This window comes from Mauremys mutica, chromosome 4 (genome assembly GCF_020497125.1).
Source record: "Mauremys mutica isolate MM-2020 ecotype Southern chromosome 4, ASM2049712v1, whole genome shotgun sequence".
NCBI classification, from domain to species: domain Eukaryota; kingdom Metazoa; phylum Chordata; order Testudines; family Geoemydidae; genus Mauremys; species Mauremys mutica.
In genome coordinates, this window is record NC_059075.1 from 135,613,166 (window position 1) to 135,634,511 (window position 21,346).

The 21,346-nt window shown below is 48.7% G+C and overlaps 1 protein-coding gene across 7 annotated transcripts in view; it reads left to right on the plus strand.

The window, feature by feature from the left end:
• The window catches only part of FOXP4 (forkhead box P4), a 143,730-nt gene that overhangs the window by 33,241 nt on the left and 89,143 nt on the right, over positions 1-21,346 (plus strand). For 6 of the 7 annotated variants that reach the window (XM_045013148.1, XM_045013150.1, XM_045013151.1 and 3 more), the window contains exon 2: positions 11,014-11,221. The exons of the other annotated variant lie outside the window; for it this stretch is intronic. In XM_045013148.1, coding sequence (XP_044869083.1) covers positions 11,030-11,221 — 192 coding nt within the window. In that variant the 5' untranslated portion in view covers positions 11,014-11,029. The remainder of the gene's footprint in view (positions 1-11,013; positions 11,222-21,346) is intronic. 7 annotated transcript variants of the gene reach the window in all.

A 21,346-nucleotide genomic window follows, 5' to 3' on the forward strand; every position in this document is an offset into this window, starting at 1 on the left:
AATACCGTCTTGCACGGGGTGACGAGGGGGAAGAACGTGGTGCTGGCAAGGCAGATGAAAACCCGATTGCCAGCTTGTTGTTCCCATTTCATAGAGAGGGGAGGGAATAACCTACTACCACTGTGGGCAAGGTGGGGAGAGGAACACAGTGAGTGGGCTGGCTGATCTCCATGTCAGATGCTTCATATGCGACTGGCCTTGGATCCTGGATCTCCCCCAGTTCCAGGGCCCAGGCACATCCTGAAGTTTCTGTGCAGTTTAGACTACATAGTCTTGGGGGGGGTGGGGGGGGAGAGAGGGGGAGATACTGCTGCACTGTGGTTTCCGCTCTCCCTGTGTAAATAATACCCCTGCCAGCTTCCACTCCTGGATAATCTACTCCTGCCCTGTCTCACACTGTTCTTAACAATATCAACACTTTTGTATGATTCATTCCCTAGGTAACGTGAGCCTGTATTTTGTGTGTTTGAGCCCTTAACTTTGTGTCTCTTCAATTCTGTGTTTGTCCTAATTGGGTTTGTAAAATCTTCAGAGCAGGGACTGTCTCTTACGTGTCTGTACAGCGCCTAGCACGCTAGGGCCCTGATCTCAGGTGGGGTCTGTATACCATCATTGAAGTAGTAATCTCTGTAAAATGCACTACAAAGTCACAGGCTCCCTAGGAATCACTGTAATAAAAACAAAGAGGGTAGATGAGGAAAAAGAGCTAAAACAGTTACTTATTTTACCAAGTACCTCACAATCTTTACTCTCTTCATCCTCCCAGTCTCACTATGAGGCAAGGCAGTGTTGTTAGCCCCACTGTACAGATGGGGGACAGAAGGACTAAGTGAGTTGCCCAAGGCCACACGGGAAGTCTGTGGCAGAGCAGAGGATTAAACCCAGGTGTCCTAAAGTCTCAAGCTAGTGCTCTAACCCCTGTACCATCCCTCCTCCTCTGTATAGATACATATAAATGCTTGATGATGATGATAAACATTACACCACCATGATGTGTATACATATTCAAGAGCCTAACGCTGCACATATGTGCATCCTATAAGCGTTTGCTTTTTAAATCACAGAGGAGACATGTTTTGTGCATGTGCGCACTCAGCAGGAAGTCTGTCCCGATAGCAAAAAGAGCTGATCTGTGCTCACTCTCCCAGGGAAACTCTGGGCATCCATCAGTCTGTTAATTGTGCTAATTAGAGAATGTGGAGGTGTTAATTGGAAAAGCCTGGGATTGTGCCTGTTTGGGGGAAGAAAATGTCAATAAAAATTAATTGATGACTTGGCATGGCGCGTGTGCTTTACAGGTTAGCAGCGAGTCAAAAGATGTCAAGGCAAATGTTACTGCTCAGATTAAGCAATTGTTAATTAAAAAGCAACAGTAATTAATACTCTCTTTGCCATATGGTACTGCTAAAGACAGAGGGCTCTCTCTTTGCCCTTTTAGTAATTCTTTCTTGTTTCTCTTTTCTTTTCGTTGTCATATGAAAGGTGCACGCTGAAGCAGGCAAAAATAGGCAGTAAAATGGAAGGGCAATTGTTAAACAAGATTATTTTGATCCTGGCCGCAGGAAACTGGTAATCAGTGATATGTTTTTTTTTTTTTTTTTAAATGTGAACCTTGTCTCCTGAGGCAGTTTCTTGGGGCAGGACCTATATACTGGTGTGTCCATATAGTGCCCGTCAGGATGGGCCCCTGTTCCTAAACTGGCCTCTTTCGGTGCTGCTGTAATAAAAATATTTAACAATAAGAGATGTAGGAGGGGAGAAAGCTAAACCAGGTGAAAGACTAAGGCTCTGATCCCGCACGTACTTTGTTCATTTGCTTGTGCTTAAGTTGAACACGTGTTCAAGTGTTTGCAGAATCAGGGCCTGAACGTACATGTTGGGACAGACAGACAATTTTTTTCTCCCTCAACCTTCCAGCATCATACGTGGAGCCACCAGCCCCAACTGAGCCAAGATTCAGAATAGCTTCTGATTCATAATTTTAAAGCGAGGCTGTAACAGTTAATACACCATCGGTTTAATATTTTTTTTAAGGTTTTACAAAACCTTACTATGAAGAGAGAGATTTTCATTATTATTATATATTTTAAAATAAAACTTAAAAATATTTTATCCTTCCCTGGCAGTGTTAGGAAACCAGTACAGCAGTATCCCACTAGCATTGAGACCAGAAAAGTGAAATTTACTGGACTCGTGAAACTGATCAGCATTTTGTTATTGACCATAGAGATTGCCAGACTGGACCAAGCCAGTGGCCCATCTAGTCTAGTATCCTAACTCTGATAGCGGCTAGCATCAGATGCTTCAGAGGAAGGGGCAAAAAATGCTATATTTATGCAATAAGCTACCAGTAGGGAAAGATTTCCTCCTAATTCTCAATAGCTAGATTTGAAATTATGCCCTGAAGCCAGGAAAGTTTACATTTTCTCCAATACTCTTTTATATATATATTTTTTAACATTTTCCTATTATAACTCTGGATATTCTTGTTATCCATATAAAAATCTAATCCAACTCTGAGTCCTTTAAAGCTCATGACCCCAAAGATAGCTCATGGCTTTTGGACGCAGAAAGACCCCGGGATTCTCTCTGCTTCTCCTGTTGAAACTATTCACATGCTTAAAGTTGGAGATGGTTGGAAAATAGTTAGTAGTCTCGGGGTGGGAGGGGGAACATGGAAAGAAATGGAAAACCTTGTTTTCCGGAATTTTTTGGCTTTTTGAACATTGAAAAATTCTCATCATTTAAAAAAGAAACTCGAAGACTGTCGAAAGAAATGAAAATTCTCATTTTCAGGGAGAAAATTATGTAAGTGAAATATTTTGCCCAGCTGTGCTTTAACTGGAATGCTCAGCTGTTACAGGCTTGAACCCTTAAAGTTGGGCAGAAATGGAATGAAGTGATTTGGGACTGTGGGAGAAACCGCCCAGGCTCCAGCCTGAATCTCTACACTGATCATTTTAGCCCAAGTCAGCAGAGCTGAGCCAGCCGCAGCTGTGCTCCGTGTATTGCACTGTAAACTATCCTAAATCACTTAATGCCTGTGCCTCAGTTCCCCCTCTGTAGAATGGGGTAATAGCACCACGGGGTGGTGAGGATAAATACATGAGATTGTGAGGTGCTCAGATGCCATGGTAACGGGGACCATGTAAGAGCCATGGATAGCTATCATCTTGGGAAGGCACTCAACTGCTGCAGTGGTGAGTGTGGGTTAAGAACCTATATAGGCTAGAAGAATGCAAGTGAATTGAATGAAAAAATACGAGGGAAGAGAAACTGAGACACAATGGAGGGGAAGAGACAGCATGAACCAGTGGTTAGAGCAGATTATAAAGCAATGTGCCTTTCTATTCTTTATGTAACTCTGTAAGGTAGACATACTCTGATTGGTAGACTGGACGACTTGGAGTGAGGACTCCTAGGTTCTTTTTCCTTGCTTTACTTCTGGCCAGACTTTATGGGGACCAGTCGCTTCACCGCTCTGTACCTTGCTCTCCCTGTCTCCAATATAGGTGCATTAGCTATGCTTCTACCTACCAAAGTGTGAGTGCATGGATTGATTTGTTTGGAAGGTGCTTTGAGATCAATACACAGCTTTGAGCACAAGCTCAGGGAGGGTGAATGCAGTCGGCACATGTATCTGCCTAGATTTTGCTCACAATGTCCGTAGGCAAACATTCTCTCTCTTTCTGGTAATGTCTGTGATCCCTTCTCAGCAAGCGTCTCGGTGCTTGGAGCAACATTCCTCGATCTCATGCGAGTGCCCTCGCATCCCTGCAAGTGACTCTCATATATTTTAAATAAAAAGAAAATACAGTAATCCCTTTAACCTTGAATTCTCTCGTAGCTACAAGTATGTCACTTTGTGCGTGTGTGTGTGCACACGAGTGTGTGTTTTTGAAAGTATGAGGACTACAGGAGGGAGCCGGCAACTCCACATGGGAATTAATGTCATTCATACACCCTGCGGAAATGACTTTTGAAATGCATATAATCTCAAACATGCAAATGAGAAGCTTGCTTCACCCTGTTTAATATGAATGATCAGCTTCTGAATAGCTATTATTACACACCACATTTCAGCAATTATGTTGTTCGCGGTTTGTCTTTCTATCTTGCAGAAAGAAAAAAGAGAAAAGAAAGAGGATAGGAGGGGGAAAAAAGACAAGAAACCGCTTTTTCCCCCCCCATCCCTTTTTTTCTTTTCCTGTTTCGAACTTGCTGACCATCTCTCTGATTGGCAACTGGCGAACACCATGCCTATTTCAGTTCTCCCCTTGGCAAGGAAAGGAGCTGGCTTGAATGAAGCTGCATTCTGTCTTCCCTGCAAAGGAGCGAAAGAAACAATTTTCCTGTCAGGGCACCACATCTCTAGTTTGCTTAGTGCATCAGTGTCCGGGATCCCAGATGAAGCCTTCAGGTGAGGGGAGTCCAGTGTTATGTTCAACCCCTTCTCATGTATATCAGTAGGTTGGATTAATAGATTTTTCTAACCAGAAGAAGCCATTGACCATCTACTCCAACTGCTTAGCACAGGCTAGAGAATATCATCCTGTGATGACTGCTTCAAGCCCACTGACCTGTGGTTGAACTAAAGTATTATCTTATCGGGCTTGATTTTTTGATTAGCGACTGTACCAGGGGAGGGATAGCTCAGTGGCTTGAGCATTGGCCTGCTAAACCCAAGGTTGTGAGTTCAATCCTTGTGGGGGCCACTTAGGGATCTGGGGCAAAATCAGGGCTTGGTCCTGCTAGTGAAGGCAGGGCGCTGGATTCAATAACCTTTCAGGGTCCCTTCCAGTTCTATGAGCTAGGTATATCTCCATATTTTTATATTTACCTTGCAGCATCTTAGAGCTACATGTTGCGACAGCAGCTCCCATGGGTGCCCCAACCCCCAGCTTCGTTAATTGCGCATATTGATAAAACGCACCTTCCGTGTATGCGCCTGTCAATACCACCACCAAGCAGGAATTCCCATCTCAGCTCTGTGTCCAGCCACTCTTTAAACCTGTCCTCAGATCATTACAAATACTGTGCTCTGACACAGGAGCCTCTCATCCGCAGTTCTCAAAGCATGTGACAAAGCATGATAAGTGTCATCCCGATTTTACGGAAGGTAAAACTGAGACACAAAGAGGGGAAGTGACTTGCCTAAGTCAGGCTCAGGAGTAGAACCCAGGAGTCCTGGCAGCCTGTTCCCTGATTTGATCATACTGCTGCCCCCACGTACATATGGAATAGAAAGTTCCGTTGCAGTTTCACCATGATCTGTAATGAGACAAATGAAATTCAGTAGATAGCAGGCATAATACAAACAGAAGGAAGTATTTCATCATACAACGCACAGTCAACCTGTGGAACTCTTTGCCAGAGGATGTTGTGGAAGCCAAGACTATAACAAGGTTTTTTTAAAAAACAAAACAAAAAACACTAGATAAGTTCATGGAGGATAGAGGTCCATCAATAGCTATTAGCCAGGATGGTGTCTCCAGCCTCTGTTTGCCAGAAGCTGGGAATGGGTGACAGGGGATGGATCACTTGATGATTATCTGTTCTGTTTATTCCCTCTGGGGTACCTGGTATTAGCCATTGTCAGAAAACAGAATACTGGGCTAGCCATTGGTCTGACCCAGTACAGCCATTCTTATGTACATTGGTCCAGATTTAATGCATGCAGCCAGCCTGTTAGGGATATATTTTTTCACTTGAGGACATGTGGCTATTTCATCAGACACATCTACGAAGGGAGGCAGTTTCACACAAACGCCCTCTAACACACATCCCATCATTTTGAAAGAGAACCTTCCATTACAGCTAACCAGTCACTCACTGGTAAAGCCCAATTGCATAAAGATTATTAATCCGATCTCTTTGAAACTAGTGCATGTAACTTTTTGGAACTCCCACCTTCCCCCTCTGTGTAAATGTAAGCAATAGAGAGGAAGCATGGGCTAATGGTTAAGGCACTGGACTGGGACTCAGGAACTCTGAGTTCAATTCCCATCTCTGCCCACAGACTTGCTGTGACCTTGGGCCAGTTATATACACCCAGTTTTTCAAGAGCTTGGCTCTCTTTTAAGCCTTTTAAAATGAAGACTGGATCGTGAAGCACTCAGCATCCAGCAGCTCCTGTTTTGACCCTTTGGGGCACATTCTCAATAGAGCTCTGCATGCGGTGTACAGGGCTGTTCTGAAAATCTGGCCACCTATTTTGGTGTCCTAAATGGGAGCTGAGCTCTTTAGAACATCTGGCCCCTAATCCCTCTGTGCCTCAGTTTCCCCATCAGTGAAATAGGGATAATCTTCCTTTGTCTCCCAGGGGTGCTGTGAAGATAAAATCCCTTAATGCTTGCAGGGTGTTCAGATGCTATAATAATGCAGGCCATAGAGAAGCCTCTAGCTAGACAAAATAAAGTCTTCAGGGATGGAAAGCTCTGTCACAACAGCTCACTCATTGCCAAGGTATAGAAGAGAAAATGAAAAGTTTGTAATTCATCTACTAGTGAATTCTGTCTGTCTAATGCAATTCAAATTCTGTCCCAGTGGTGATGATGCCGACTGCAAACAAGAAGCATGGGAAATCTCACAAGGAATGTTTGTCGATCTCTCTTCACTTCCTGGCGGGAGCTCCCAAGCACAAATGAATCCAGGCTGCACCGTTCAGATCCAGATCTGAACTTCCCCATAATTCAGCCAGGCCAAGGGCAGGCTGTTAAATTCTGTCCTAAACTTTGATGTGTTCAGGTTCAAGGGTGGGGGTTGTTCGGACCCTGCTTTGCTCCTAAATCCTCACACACACCCCTTCTCTGGTGACATGTCAATACTTGTTACCTTAATTATACTTAATGTGAGTTGGAGTATCCACATGCTGTACTCTCACAAGTATTTAGTACTGCCCACAATTGTGTAGGCAGCATTGTCTTCTGGGTACTCATCCCAGCACTGCTCCAAAGCATGGTGCATTGTGGATGATTGAGCACGGCCTTCTAAGAGACCTAGTGGGTGCCTGGGGGAGCAGAGGTCATATAACGTTTTCCCTTCCCCCAGAAAGTCCCATGACTGCTGGAGAGTGCAGGCCACCTTGGAGCCGGGTGGGAGGTCGCACTGCACAAGCAAACCGTACCCTGGAAGAGACAGGTACTAAAACTGGATGAGCAGGGCATTCTTCAGAGCACAAAGCTCTGCCAATAACAAACCTGCAGAGCTGTTAAACACTTTCCCCCCTGCTCTTGCTGATGGGCTCCGTTCAGATTCAAGGGCCAAGTTCATAGATTGCAAGGCTAGAAGGGACCATTGTGATGATCTCCTCTGACCTCTACAGAGACCCACCCCACAATAATTCCTAGAGCAGATCTTTTAGAAAAACATCCCGTCTTGATTTAGAAATGGTCAGTGATGCAGGGTCCACCACGACCTTTGCTAAATTGTTCTGATGGTTAATTGTTCTCAGTTAAAAGGTTGCACCTTATTTCCCCTTTGAATTTGTCTAGCTTCAGCTTCCAGCCCTGGGATCATGTTAGACCTTTCTCTGCTGGAGTGAAGAGCCCATTATTAAATATTTGTTCCCCAAGGAGGTACTTCCGCACTACAATCAGGTCATCCCTTAACCTTCTCTTTGTTAAGCTAAATAGACTCAAGGAGCTCAATCTATCAGTATAAGGCATCCGACGAAGTGGGTATTCACCCACGAAAGCTCATGCTCCAAAACGTCTGTTAGTCTATAAGGTGCCACAGGACTCTTTGCTGCTTTTACAGTATAAGGTATACTTTCTAATCCCTTAATCTTTCTCCTGGCTCTTTTCTGAACCCTCTCCAGTGTATCAACATCCTTCTTGAATTGTGGGTACCGGAACTGGACACAGTGTTCCAGCAGTAGTCACACTAGTGCCAAATAGAGAGGTAAAACAACCTCCCGCTACTCATTTTATGCATTCCGGGATCGCATTAGCTGTTTTGGCCACAGCATCACCCTGGGAGCTCACGTCCAGCTGATTATCCACCCATCCTCAAATCTTTTTCAGAGTCACTGTTTCCCAGGGTAGAGTCTCCTATTGTGTAAGGATGGCTGGCATGCTTTGTTCCTAGATGCCTACATTTGCATTTAGCCATATTTAACACGTATTGTTTGCTTGAGCCCAGCTTACCAAGTGCTCCCGATCGTTGTGCATCATTGACCTGTCATCTTCATTATTTACCAGTTCTCCAATTTTTGTGTCAACTGCAAACATTATCCGTGATGATTTTATGTTTTTCTTCCAGCTCGTTAGTTAAATGGTGTCAGGCCAAGAACTGATCCTTGCGGGACCCTCCCAGAAATATACTTGTTCAGTGACCGTTCCCTGTTGACCATTATCTTTTGAGACCATTCCATGAGCCGGTTCTGATGTGTCTCATCTCATTGGGGTTAGCCTGGAGTCCTCAACCACCTACCCTTTGCCGTGGTGCTGGTGTGGTTTGCTTCCCTTGGCAGCTGTGGGGGTGGGGAGGTTGCACCTCGTATGGTGGTGATTAAAACCCATTGCTGGAACTGAGGAAAGTATGGGCTGGGATATTTTTAATTTCTCCAAGCCCTTAGCATCTTGCTGGGTGTGAATGGGGCATGTGGAGGGTCTGGTTTTCAGTTAGAGGAGATACGCGGCTCCGTCTACTATGGATATGTCTCATAGACCTGTTCTGCAGCCCCTCCAGGGTGACACACGCCAGCTTCCCTACCCCTGTGGAGTGAAAGATTCATGGGTAGGTTCTCCCTATGTAATGGCCCCCTTCCCATCCCTGAGCATTTACCCATGAATTGTTAGGGGAGGGGGCAAATGGGAAGGGCCAGGGGTGTGGGAAAAGGAAGCTGTATGGGAGGTGGTGATGCTGGAGCCTGTCTGATGAGGTGAACAGCAAGTCAGCCCTGCAGCCCCCTAGCTTGCAAAAATCATGCAGCGGGACCCAAAAATCATTAAATCATAAAAAAGCGAATAAGTTTGGGGTTCTCTCTATTTGCCTTGAAAGTTTTTGAGCCTTTAGGGGGACTCGGGTCATGTTCTCAAGATTTTTTTCCACAGCTGTGAGGGTTAGAAATTTTATTTTAAAAAACAACAACAACGGATTCTCCTGTAATAAACTGACTCCAGGAGTTGAGGCTTAAAGAAGAACACCAAAAACCAACTGCTGTATGTGTGATATTGAAGGGCGAGGGGTGATGAGACGTCTGAGGGGAGGGTCACCTTCTGGTGGCTGATGCATCTCTTTGAAGAACTGCTGCTCCTCAGATTTGAATCCTGCATCCCATGTTGGCTTGGCGCTCGGTTGTGCATGGTTTGTTCTTAACACGCTCTGCTTTGTGTCTGCACTTGGCAGCATCTCTCTGGTTAGTAGAGCTGGTTGAAAATATTTCCAATGCAACATTTTTTGCCATTGAAAAACGCTCATTTGAGAGAATTGAAACATTTTGCTGGACTATATCAATTTTTGTCAACATTTTCAACAGGAAAATATCAAAATGTCCTACTTCATCTCTTTTATGTGATATTTGAAATGATCAAGTGAAAATGCAATCTTTTGACCTTATGAAAAACAAAATTCTTTGGACTATTTTGTTTTTTTGCGAAAAATTCCAAGATTTCTACTTTTTGTCCCAGTTCAGGACAAAATACATTTAATATCAAAATCTTGGAATTTCCCGCCAGACAGAAATTCTCTGTTTTGACCAGCCCTGCTGTTTGTAATACAAAAACTACACAGAGAGTCTGCTCATGGTGCTGGAAATGTACTAGATCGTTCACAAACGGTTGGGGCTGCCGGCGTGCAAATCTACCCACAGACCGCTCTGTAGCCACTTGGATTTCAGTTTAAGGGTGGCTCTATTTTGGTTTAGATTAAACTGATTTCTGCTCCGCTAGAACTTAAGTTAAATAAACTGCTCTGAAATCAATAGAAGAGGGTCGTGCACACGGCCTCTTGGACCAGCTTAATTCAATCAGTTTAAAATCACATCTATAATTGAGCAGTGCATCTTTGTGTGTAGACAGGCTTGCAGGTTAAAGTACAGAACTCACAGAGTTTAGGTCTTAATGCAGATGAGAGAGAGCACAAGACAATGGGTCAGCTGCAGGAGAGGCAGGGGTAGGAAGGATTCATAATTTCATAGCGCTGAAGACCAGAGGGGCCGCCAGATTACCTCGTCTGACCTGCTGTGCATCATGGGCCATCAAATTTCACCCACATAGCCCCTATTGATCCCAAAGACTCTAGTTAGACTAACACATTTCAGTCCTCAGGCACCTAGACTTCATGCCACTGTCCAAGCACAGGAGAGGCCAGGGTGCCACCAATGCCCCAGGCCCCTGCAATGGAAGGGAATGATTAGGTGATCCCAGCAGGCAAGTCACTCCCCACGCTGCAGAAGAAGGCAAAAACGCCCCAATGTCCCTGTGAGTCTGATCTTCCCAGTCCCAGATCTGGTGATCTGTTAGATCTTGAGCATGTGAGCACAACCCACCAGCCAGGCATCTGGAGAGAGGATTCATTGGGGGTGGGGGGGCGAGTGGGCTTTAGGGAGGGTTTAGAGGAGGAAAGGAAGGGCACTCCTCCAAGTCAGGGGCGGGAGTGGAGGTGGAGCTGGGATGAGGAGAGCCTTGGCAGGGTGGGGAAGACATGAGCGGCTGGAGGTGGAGGTGGGTCATGGTGAGATGATGTCCCAGGTGGATCTTGGCAGGCAGGATGGTTGGGTGTTGGAGGAGGAAATGATGCGTGGCCCCGCCTTGCCTGAGCTCTGTTGCTCAAGGAAAATGGTCCTACAGCTCCTGCTAACCAGCTGCCTCATGTGCCAATACTGGGGGCTGTAGAAAGGGCAGATGCAAAGAGGGAACCCTGCCCTGGTGAGGCCAGGGTAGCAAGTACAGACAATATGCACCAGGGGGCTGCTCTCCCTGCGAGCCCTCATAGCCCAGGGGTAGCCCCATCCAACACCTCCAATAACGCTCTGCTCAGGGACGCTGCTGCTTCTCATTGCTCACTCAGGTCCTGCGAGCAAGTCATGATGGTTGAATCTGCCTCGGAGACAATACGCTCCACTCCCTCCAGCCAGAATGGGGTCAGCAGCCTCACCAACCAGTCAGACGGAGGAGGCGGCAGTGGCGGCGGTGGAGGAGGAGGAAGGGAAGGAGGCGGCGGGGAAACCAATGGGGAAATGAGCCCGGTGGAACTCCTGCATTTTCAGCAGCAGCAGGTAGGAAAGAGCCTCTTTCTTCTCCTCCCTTTCTCTCTCTATCTTACTCTGTCTTCCCTATGTCCTGGTTGGTTTTTGTGTTTTGTTTTTTTTTTGCATCCCCCAGTCTTTGGGCTTTTGGGACATCTGGAGACCTGCACTGGAAATCATAGAATTATAGAAATGTAGGGCTGGAAGGGACCTCGGGCGGTCATCAAGTCCAATCCCCTGTACTGAAGCAGGACCATCCCTGACCTGTGTTTGTCCAACCTGTTCTTAAAAACTTCCGATGATGGGAAGTCCACAACCTCCCTTGGAAGCTTATTCCAGAGCTTAGCTAGCCTTACAGGTTAAATATCAGGAAAACGTTTAACTTCATCTCCCTTGCTGCAGATTAAGCCAAATACTGCTTGCCTGACCCTTCAATGGACAGAGGGAGCGATTGATCAGTCCTCTTTGTAACAGCCCTGAACATATTTGAAGACTGTTATCGGGTTCCCCCTCAGTTGTTGTTTCTCAAGACTAAACATGCCCAGTTTTCTTTAACCTTTCCTCAGAGGCCAGGTTTTCTAAACCTTTTCTCCTCTTTGTTGTTCTCCCCTTGAGTCTCCAATTTGTCCACATCTTTCCTAAATTTTGGCACCCAGAATTGGACACAGGACTCCAGCTGAGGCCTCACCATTGCACAGTAGAGCAGCTCAGTTACCTCCCTTGTCTGACATTCGCCACTCCTGTTAATAGACCCCAGAATGATATTAGTCTGTTTTGCAGCTGCATCACATTGTTGACTCATTTCAGTTAGGATCCGCTCTCGGCCCCAGATCCTTTTCACAAGAACTACCACCGAGCCAGTTACTCCCCATTGTGTAGTTGTGCATTTGATTTTTCCCCCCCCAAGTGAAGTACTTTGCGCTTAGCTTTTGTTGAACTTCGTCTTGTTGATTTTCAGACAAGTTCTCCAATTTGTCAAGGTTGTTTTGAATTCGAATCCTCTCCTCCAAAGTGCTTGCAACCCCTCCTAGCTTGGTAGCATGGGCAGATTTTGTTACATGCTCCCTGTTCCATTATTCAAGTCATTAATGAAAATATTGAATAGTACCGAGCCCAGGACTGACCCTGTGGGACCCCACTTGGTTCCTCCCAGTTGGAGAGTGAACCATTGGTAACTATTCTTTGAGTACGGTCTTTCATATGAGGGTGCTCTCAATCGGGTCCCTCTCAAGTACTGTCTGCAGTGGTCTATGGGAGAACACAATAGTTGCATCTGCTCTGCCTGACCTAGGCACCCCACGGAAGAGGAGGCAGGCGGGGCAGGGCTGCTGCTCTCAATACTTCAGTGAGCTTCTGCCGTCCAGCAAACCTCACCTCACCTCAATGTGCGTGCCTTGCTCTGGGCCAATCTTGTCACTCACTTTCAGCCAAGAGCATGAGCCTCCAAGGGCGCCAGCACTGCTGGAGGTGCCACCTCATCGATGGGGAGTTCAGACTAAGGGCCAGAAGGCAAGGTCCTTGAAGATCCCCTTGGCACACTCGTCACCTTAGTTTTGGGATGTTAGCTCTGATGCTCAGGCCACATTCCAGCATGGCCAGTTGCACCCTGCCTCCCTCAGTTCTCCTGCAATTTCAGCTGGAGATGTCGATCTGCACTTCAGACGGTTCTTTAGTGTTCCAGTGCGCTGTTGGAATGGGTGATGTGCTCTGCTACAGGGATGGCTGCATTTCAGTGCTGGCAGAGTGATCCCTATCTTGCTACAGACCGTGTGGCTCTGGGATCCTTTCATATGGAATGAATGTAAGACAGTGTCAAAAGCTGAATGCATGGTGTTGGGACGTCAGGGGAGGGAAAGGGCTGTGAGTACAAAATGATTATAAAAACCCGCTGGGCATAAAGTAGGTAGCTGCTTCTTTCTCTGCTCCATGGGCTCTTCCTCTTTACTCTCGGAGATTACCGATGTCTGCTCCTTCTCTTCCATGCTTTGGGGCTCACAGCCCTGTAAGGAGGGGTGTGCTGGTGAGTGTGCATAGGCCTGCCTGTGTGAATGTGTGTCTGAGCACGCCTGCCTTTGTACAGATGTCTTCCTGCAAATGCATTTGTGTGCAAGTCTTGGGCTCGGTGTGCCAGTCAGCTCATATGTGCATACGTCTCAACCTGTGTGTATTTCTGTGTGCATTTCTGTGCTCGTGCACATAGGCCTTTTTGCACATGCCGAGTTCTGGGTGCAGGGGTGCATTGGTGCACATATAGCTTGATCTCTGCATGTATGCACACACATGTAACTTGGGGAATACATGCACACTGAACTACGCACATGCCCACCAAGTATGTGCACACATGCAGCTATGCCTGTGTAGTTTGAGTGCATGTGTGCGTACACACACAACTCTCGCTCACTGTGCTTGAGTGCAGCTAGGGGCGGGGGGGCGCATGTGTAGTTTAGGCTGGGGGTGCGGGGGTGCATGCATGCCTGCAGGTTACCTTTTCAAAACAAACTTCAGAGAAAACATAAATTTTCCTCCTCGGATACTAAATAAGGCAATGATCCCAGCCTCGTGTGGAGATCGCCTCCCTGAGCCATAAATTCCAGCGTGAAAGCTGTAAAAAATTGCTGTGTCTGATACTTTAGTAGCGAGCGCTGTAAATCCATTACCTGAATAACAGCCGTTTCTCACGCAGTTAAGCCACTGTTCCCCTGATCTGAAGGGTAATCATGCATGTAATGCTTCTCCGAGTCACCCCGCCGAATGAGATGCTGCTCGTCCTCTCCCCTCCCCAACAGGGAAGGGGGGGTGCGGTTGCCTTTGCAGTGCCCTGCGCAGAGGGCACTGAAATTCACTTAGTGGCAGCGTGTGCTTCAGACTCGCCTGGCCATGGTAAATAGGAGACGCTTGTTCATTTGTAGCCGGGACAAGGCAAAGGAGATGGCGGGCTGTGTGCTTGGAAAGCACCAGTGACTCTGTCAGGGCCCCGGTGGCTTTTGGCACAGGCCGCTGGGGAATGGGTAAAGGCAGTTGATTCCCATTAGTGCCTGGCATTCCTATCACTCCTTCTGTCTGCTGCCACCCCCCGTGAATGCTCACTCGCCCCCTCGCAGGCACCGGGTCACATCCCCGGGTGCTGCATGCAGGCTGCTGGGGGTCAGGCAGAGAGAGCCGTGTGTTAGCACCAGAGGCTCGTAAGGCATGTCAGAAAGGTTAGTGAATGCAAGGGTCGCAGCACCGCACCCCTGGAGGCAGGGAAGTGCTGGTGGTATCCCTGTTTCATGTATGGGGTAGGAGAGAGAGAGCAATTGACTGGACCAAAGTTGTGTGATGAGTCAGTGGCAAGAAGCCCCAATCCTGTTCTCTAGTCACTAGCCTGCCCTTGCCTCTCAGAGTTGGGGATCTGAAGCCAGCAGTCCTGGTAGCCAGTTCTTGCTCTCAGCATTAGGCATTCCCCTTCCAGAGCTGGGAACAGAACCTGCGATCCATGAGACTAGACATGGTCTCTGACACGGTCAGTGTATCTAGATGGGTGATTCTTAACCTTTTCCATCCCTGGGCCCCCTTTCCCATCCCAGGCACTCCTTCTGCCTAGCAACGTGGGCTGGGTGGGGTGGTCTCGACCCCCAGATCGAGAGTGCCATGATCAAGACACCCCGTAGTGAAGCTGTGCTAATGGAGGGTAATTCAGATGTTCGTCAGACAGAGCGGTGGGAAGCGCAACCCCCTGTAGCGGAGAGGTGATTTGGGGATGTGGATTTTAAAATTCTCTTCGAATCTTTTCCAGCCGTTGTGGTTGTCTGGTCGCTGAATCACTGAATGCATTACAAAGTGCTCCTTTAGAACTGGCTGGTGGGCTGAGGCGGAGAATCTACCCGTCCCGTTAGCTCTCGTCAGCCTAAATCCTGTCCCTGATGCCGTGGTTTCTTGGCCTTAGCAAATTCTCTTCATCCTGACATTCCAATGGTGTTTGTATCCCAGCTGCCCTAGCCCTGCGGGCACCACCGCCCATCTGGGTCGCTGGTCGGGAGCGATGAGGCAATAGGAGATGTGCTTGGAGTTACAAGCTATTCCCCCCCCACCCCGCCCTCCTTATCATATAATCCAGGAACAAGGGTGTGTGGGATGATGATGATATTTTGACGCTGCATGTGGAACTCTCTGGCACAAGGTTTTACTTGGTGAGCTTCCAAGCTTGAATGACATCTGCAGTGACAGTAGCTTGAATAGACATTCCTAAGGCCCATCAATCTTTGTGCTTCAGGGAACAAGCTGAGTACCAGCTGGGGTCAGGAGTAAATGTCCCCATATAGAGAGTTTTGCACAATTAGGTGCTTTATGAAGGTTTTCTATTTTCCTCAGATGCATCTGGCATTTACCCCTGTCGAAAGCAGGATACTGGAGCACTGGGCTGTTCCTGTCTGCTGGCTCCCATATCCCTGTTTATGCCGCAGTTCCTGAAATGTCTCAGTTTTGGTTTTTTTAACTATGCGAATTCCACAGAGAGTTTTGAAAAACCGTTTATGGGCCATTGAGGTCTATGGGGAGGAAATAATTGGATTGATGCCATCCCCACAAGGGGGTTGCGAACACACAATCATCTAGGGTTTAAATGCTTGGGGAGTTCCCGCAAAACTGTCTCCAGCCTAACACAATGTGCTTTCCTTATTAACACTTAGTTTTGCGAGCCTGGCTTAAATAAACCCCTGGGAGGGAGAGACGGGGTTGTCCCATTTTACAGAGGTGAAATGACTTGCCCAAGACAGGAAGAGAAGTCAGAACTGGCACTAGAAGTGGGGAATTTCTGGCTTCTGGTGCCATGCTCACATCACGAGACTATAACCCTTTGTCTCTCCAGCAGGCGTGTGGCTTTCCAACCGATCACGGGGGGTGCGAGAGGTCACGGGGAGGATCTTGTGCAGAAGTTCCTCTTCTGCCGAAGCGGGTTCAAGCCCCAGAATTGGGCTGCCTGTGGGGCTGGATTTTGGACCAGGCCCCGGCGTGAGCTTTTCATTGCGTTCATTCCGGTTGCCACCGGTATATAGCGCGTTCTCTTCCCGCGCTGAGCAAGTGCCCATCTCCTGAGCTCAGAGTAAACAAGGCCGGGAAACGTGAGCTGGGCTGTGGAGTAATGAGGTGACAGAAGGAGAGAGAGATAAACAGAGAGAGTCAGAAGTCAGGCATCTGACAGGAGTTTAGACTGAAACAAACAGCGCTGGAGAGAGAGCGCACGTCATTTTTGAACAAGACGGAGTGTCTGTTTCCACGCAACGGGCAGAGCTGAAGAGCTTGTTTAAACAGAGATGAAAGGAGTGAGGTGGCTGCACGACCTGCAGCCGGCACTTGGTCCCAGGAGGGGTTGCCGAATTCGAGTGCAGGAAAGGGGGTTGGTCCAGCCGGGGGAGATCTTGAGAGCTACCTGCCGGAGTTTTGTGCTAGGAAACTAGTGTGTCGTTCTTGGGACTCTCTTAACCCTTTGCAAACTGCAGATGCATCCCAAAGGGCGACAGAGGGATCCCACTCAGGAGATGATGGCCCCGTTCTCACCAGAGCTCTTGGCCCACGTCACCGTGTTGTACCTCAAGTGCTATATGCTATGGTTTAGGAGGGGAAGGGAAGAAGAGATGTTCCAATTGAAACTGCAATGACAGGGTAAGATGCCAGCAGACTGGACTTGCCCAAGCTGGACAGGATCCTCAGCCTTAATGCCTCCCTAAAGAATTGAAACAGCCATTCATGTAAAAGGGGCTGCTCTCATCCTTTGCCCTGCTAGAGACCACACCTGTCCCGTTATTTCCAGCATGGGCCTTCGTTTGGTGGGGTGAACCCCCTGTCCCAATGAGCACACCTTTTGGGGCCTGAAAAGGTGCCCAAAATCATATGGGGGCCCACGAGAGTCCTTGCACCACACTCTGTGCAGACTGTCTTGCACAAACAGCCCAGTGTGACATCATAAGTGCGTCCCACCAGCTTGGGTATCCCATTGGGCTTCCACTAACTTGATTCCACAGCGCCACCTTCCCAGTGTGTGCAGGTCAAGACAGATGGCTTGGCTTCCCTGCCATAAGATTTCTCCTGTGGAGCTTTAACTGTGACTGATTTCTCACCCCCCACCCTCCCTTTCCCAGCCCCATGCTGTAACCACTATTCCATGGTCTTGTTTCTTTCAAACCTAGGTTTTGCCAGGCAGGGTCAGATCCAGGGTCAATCTAGTTTTGTGCCTTTTCTCTGGCAACTTGAGTGGCTTCAGAGGAAGGTACAAGAAAACCTCATCATGGACAGTTACAGAATAACCAGCCCCTAGGCAAAGCCTCTCTTCCTGACCTCAGGCAGTTAGTGGCTGGTTTATGCCCTGACCCATGAGGATTAACACAGCCCTTCTGTACTTGTGTATGGTCTAAATGAACTGTGGATGTTCTTATGCTTTTATACATGGGTGGTGCTTGAGCTGAACCCGCTAGCCACGTGAGTGTAGATTGCACACTTGGTTGTGCAAAATGGGCACATGCCATGCTAAGAGGGACAGCGTGTGCAGTGATGCCCAGCTTGCACATGCCCAATTTGCATGCACGGGGGGGATGGGCACATACTCTGCAGCTGCAACCCAGGTGCCGATGGTTTTAGAGACAGTCGGAATGTCATTTTGCTCTGGTGTCTCTTGCTGTCCAGTCTCGTGCCAGTTTCAGTACCTGTCGTGCTGTCCCGTGTCTTGAGCAGCGTAATATCTGTGTTAACCTAACAGGCCTAACCAAGATCCAAATCTAGCCCTTGGAGTCTGGGTTGATGTCCGAGGGCTTGGTTCTGATCTTGGTTAGCCCTGCTGGTAAACGCAGAGTAAATCCATTGCTGTCGGTGGCTTCACTCTGGATTTACACTGGGGTAATGGGGATTGAAATCAGGCCCCTAGACAACAGCCCCCAGCCTTCTCTGACTGGAGTATTAGAAACAGCTTCCTGCTCGGCTTCCGCAGGCCCTTTCTGAACAGGCTGGAGGGGAGGGAGGGATCTTTCCCCTCCCCATCCCCCAAGCAAGGTGATGGTGTTAGGGTTAAATCCCTGGATTTCAATGGTGGGGCCCAGTTGAAAAGCATCCTGGGATTCAATAGCGCGCGCTTACATTGTGGCAGGGGTCGCTGAAGGGGAAAGGCCAGCCGGGGTCATGGGAGGGTTGCCTAGCATCTGGGAACTCCCACAGTGGTTGCTGTGGGAACGTCAAGAGACCTCCAGCGTGCTAACATCCTGTAACGAGATTCAAAAGGACCCGGGTCTTTGCACATTAATGAGTTTTTAACTCGGGGGGCTAGTCCCCGCCCTGCCCCCACCCAGCAAGACGCCCAGTCAGGTGGGGAAGCTGGGAGGACTGGTGGAACTCCTCCCTTTCCATGGTCCTCGGGGGGGAAGGTTGGGATGGCAACTGAGGACTAAGGTGGTGAGTGGAGAAGAATCACCCGTTGCAGGATGAGTGATTGGGAGGGGAGGAATAGGGGGGAATGTGCCGGATACCACGGCAACAGGTCCGCACTGCATCCCTGCTGCCCATTGACTGCTGCTGGCTTCACGAGGGGCAGGAGCCTCTGGTGGCAGAACCCCGCCGAGACGCCCACTCCAACTTTCATCCCAGGCGCTTGGTTAGGTGACCGCCTGGAAAATGGTGGCACCAACTGGTTGAAAAGCCTGGTGCAGGATGGGTCTGGTCTGAGCCCGAGCAACTCGTTTGGCCTCCCCTGCGTTCCTTCATGCTCAGTGTTTCTTAAATCTTGTGTGGCTGGCTCTAGGAATCTCTGCCAGGGCTGGGCTCTCGGGGGGAGCTCCTGTCCCTCTCTGAATGCTGATACTGATCATAGGCTCGTGGTGGGACTGGGCTGGCCCCTTGCTCTTCCCACACCTGACAGGCTTCTGGCCAAGATTTTGAACTAGTGATTCTGGACATCTCACTGTCTCTCCTCCTTGGTGCCCAAATGGATGTGCCTTAAATTTGACTGGGCTTCCGGAAAATGCTGGACTCATCCTCTGGAAATCAGGCCCCTTGAAGGTTATTTCCACTTGAGCACTTAAAAGGTAAAGAACCCCAAATGTCTTCTGATAATTTTGGATCCAGAGATCCCCTCTTAAAATGGGGGTTAAGCCCCCTGTGCTGTGTGAGCCTGGAGGCCAGGCTTGGTCTTCCGAATGAGTCATAAAGGTGATCATCGTAGCATTTTCTCCAAAAAAGTGGCTCTAGTGCTTTGGCCAGACTTGTTCCAAACTTGGTTCGCTCCATTCTGCCTCCTGCAATTTTCGTCACCTCTCCCTGCAGTTTGAGCCAGTTAGGGTATAATCTTCCTATCAAAACCAGTTATGAGCTGCCCAAAGAGCTGCCAGCCCTCACTTCAGAGGTGGCCGCATTCCAGTGATGGGTTAATGGTGTGTGTATCTAATGTAAAATGTATCTGGAAAGATTGTGGGTTTTTGGGGGGTTGTTTTTTGAATCCCTCAGGAGAGAAGGTGCTAGTGGAATGTAAGGGATCCATGTTATGTTTTTCCATGTGTCTTGCTTCCTATAACGTTTAGCTCTTCTCTCTTCCTCTTGCCTAACTGAATTGACTTTGCCCTGTAACTAGTGGAGAATGCAGGCTGACAGGCAGCAAGCGCATTTCATCTCCAGAAGCAGCCGCCCCGGACCCAGCCTTTGGAATAGGTTTACTTCCTATGTCACCGGCTGTGTATAAACTTCTGCTTCCCAGCTGGGTTTGGATGGAATGACATTTCTTGCAGCCTCCCGCTGTCTCGTGTCTCCCTTCAATGAGCCAGCATCCAGTTGCAATTGTCTGTGCAGGAGTTTTTTGGGGCTCTGGCGCTAGCTTAGTGGGGGATTTTCTAGAACAATTGGAGACTAACGGGGCCAGCTCCACTGTTGGGGGTGGGGGGGGCCTTCCCCGCTTCCGCTCCCCATGGTCTCCTTCGCCATTCCACAGGAGATATCAAACTCGGGAGTAAGTGGAATGACACTCCAGGAGGAGGGGGCCACATGTGCCTTTAGGCACCACTTGAGAATAGTCGATGGAGCTGTTTGGCCCTATGATGTCTAGTGTATTTAGGCTCCTCTGGGATCACGATTGTATCTAGCCCCCCAAAGGGGAACCTCACTGTGGCTTCAGCCTGCTTGCCCCAGGCAGGCAAGCCCAGCTCCTCTGAGACATGGGGCCTAAAGCAGGACTTGACCAAGAGGCAGGCGGGGATGTCTGTGGCTATTGCTGCCCACCCATCGCAGGGCTCAGGAGCGACAGTGTCCCTCCGGGGGAGAGGGAACGGGTGCCTAGAACCCTCATCTCCAAGTTGCGCAGTACTCTGATGTTGCCCTCGAGGAGTTAGGGAAAACTTGGTCTCCTTGAAGTCCCTTTGTTGCGGGGCTTTGAGGAAGGAGGGCGTCTCCACCATGGGCGGGTTGCTCGGCTTGGGCAGGCACTTCTTTTGTGTGTGTGACTCACACCAGACAAGGGAACCTTCCAACTTCAGGCAGCTGGGAGAGGGGGGAGGGGAAGGGAAGGGGAGTGAGAAGGGGGGAGGCAGTGAGCCCGTAAGGGAGAAGAGGAGGGGGTAGGTGGAAGGAGAAGGGGAGAGAGGTTCAAGATAGGGAGGAGGCAGGAAAGGATTAAGAGGTGTTGGGATGGGAAACCGGAGGGGGAGATCTCAGCAGGGAAGAGGAGATGGTGGTGGGATGGAGGTGGGGCACAAGGAGGGAGGTGGGTGAGTAAGGAGGGAGGGTTTTGTCTTGGACAAGCCATCAGAAAACCTGCCTTTTTAATTAACCCATGGGGTTCTTCAAAAATGGCTTTTAAAGGCAACCCCCTGCCCCAAAGCCAGCTGGCAGCGCATCCTGGAAGATCAACTTCCCAACCAGCAACTACAGCTCACTCGCGTGGGATCCCATACGGGAGGTTAGAGACCATGAACCCTCTCAGTCCGGATTGAAGGCTTGGATTTTCAGTGCAGTCAGGTGCCTGATGTCCATGGAAATCTCCTAAATCCTAATGAGTTTCACTGGGACGTGAGCACCTAACTCTCCTTATGCTCTGGAAAACCCCAGCTTCAGACTGCACAATGCTTGCCTCCATCCCCCAAATCAGCACCCTCTCCTTCTCCTCCCTTTGTCGCTGAACCTGTCAGCCTGAGGGCTCCTGGTAGCACA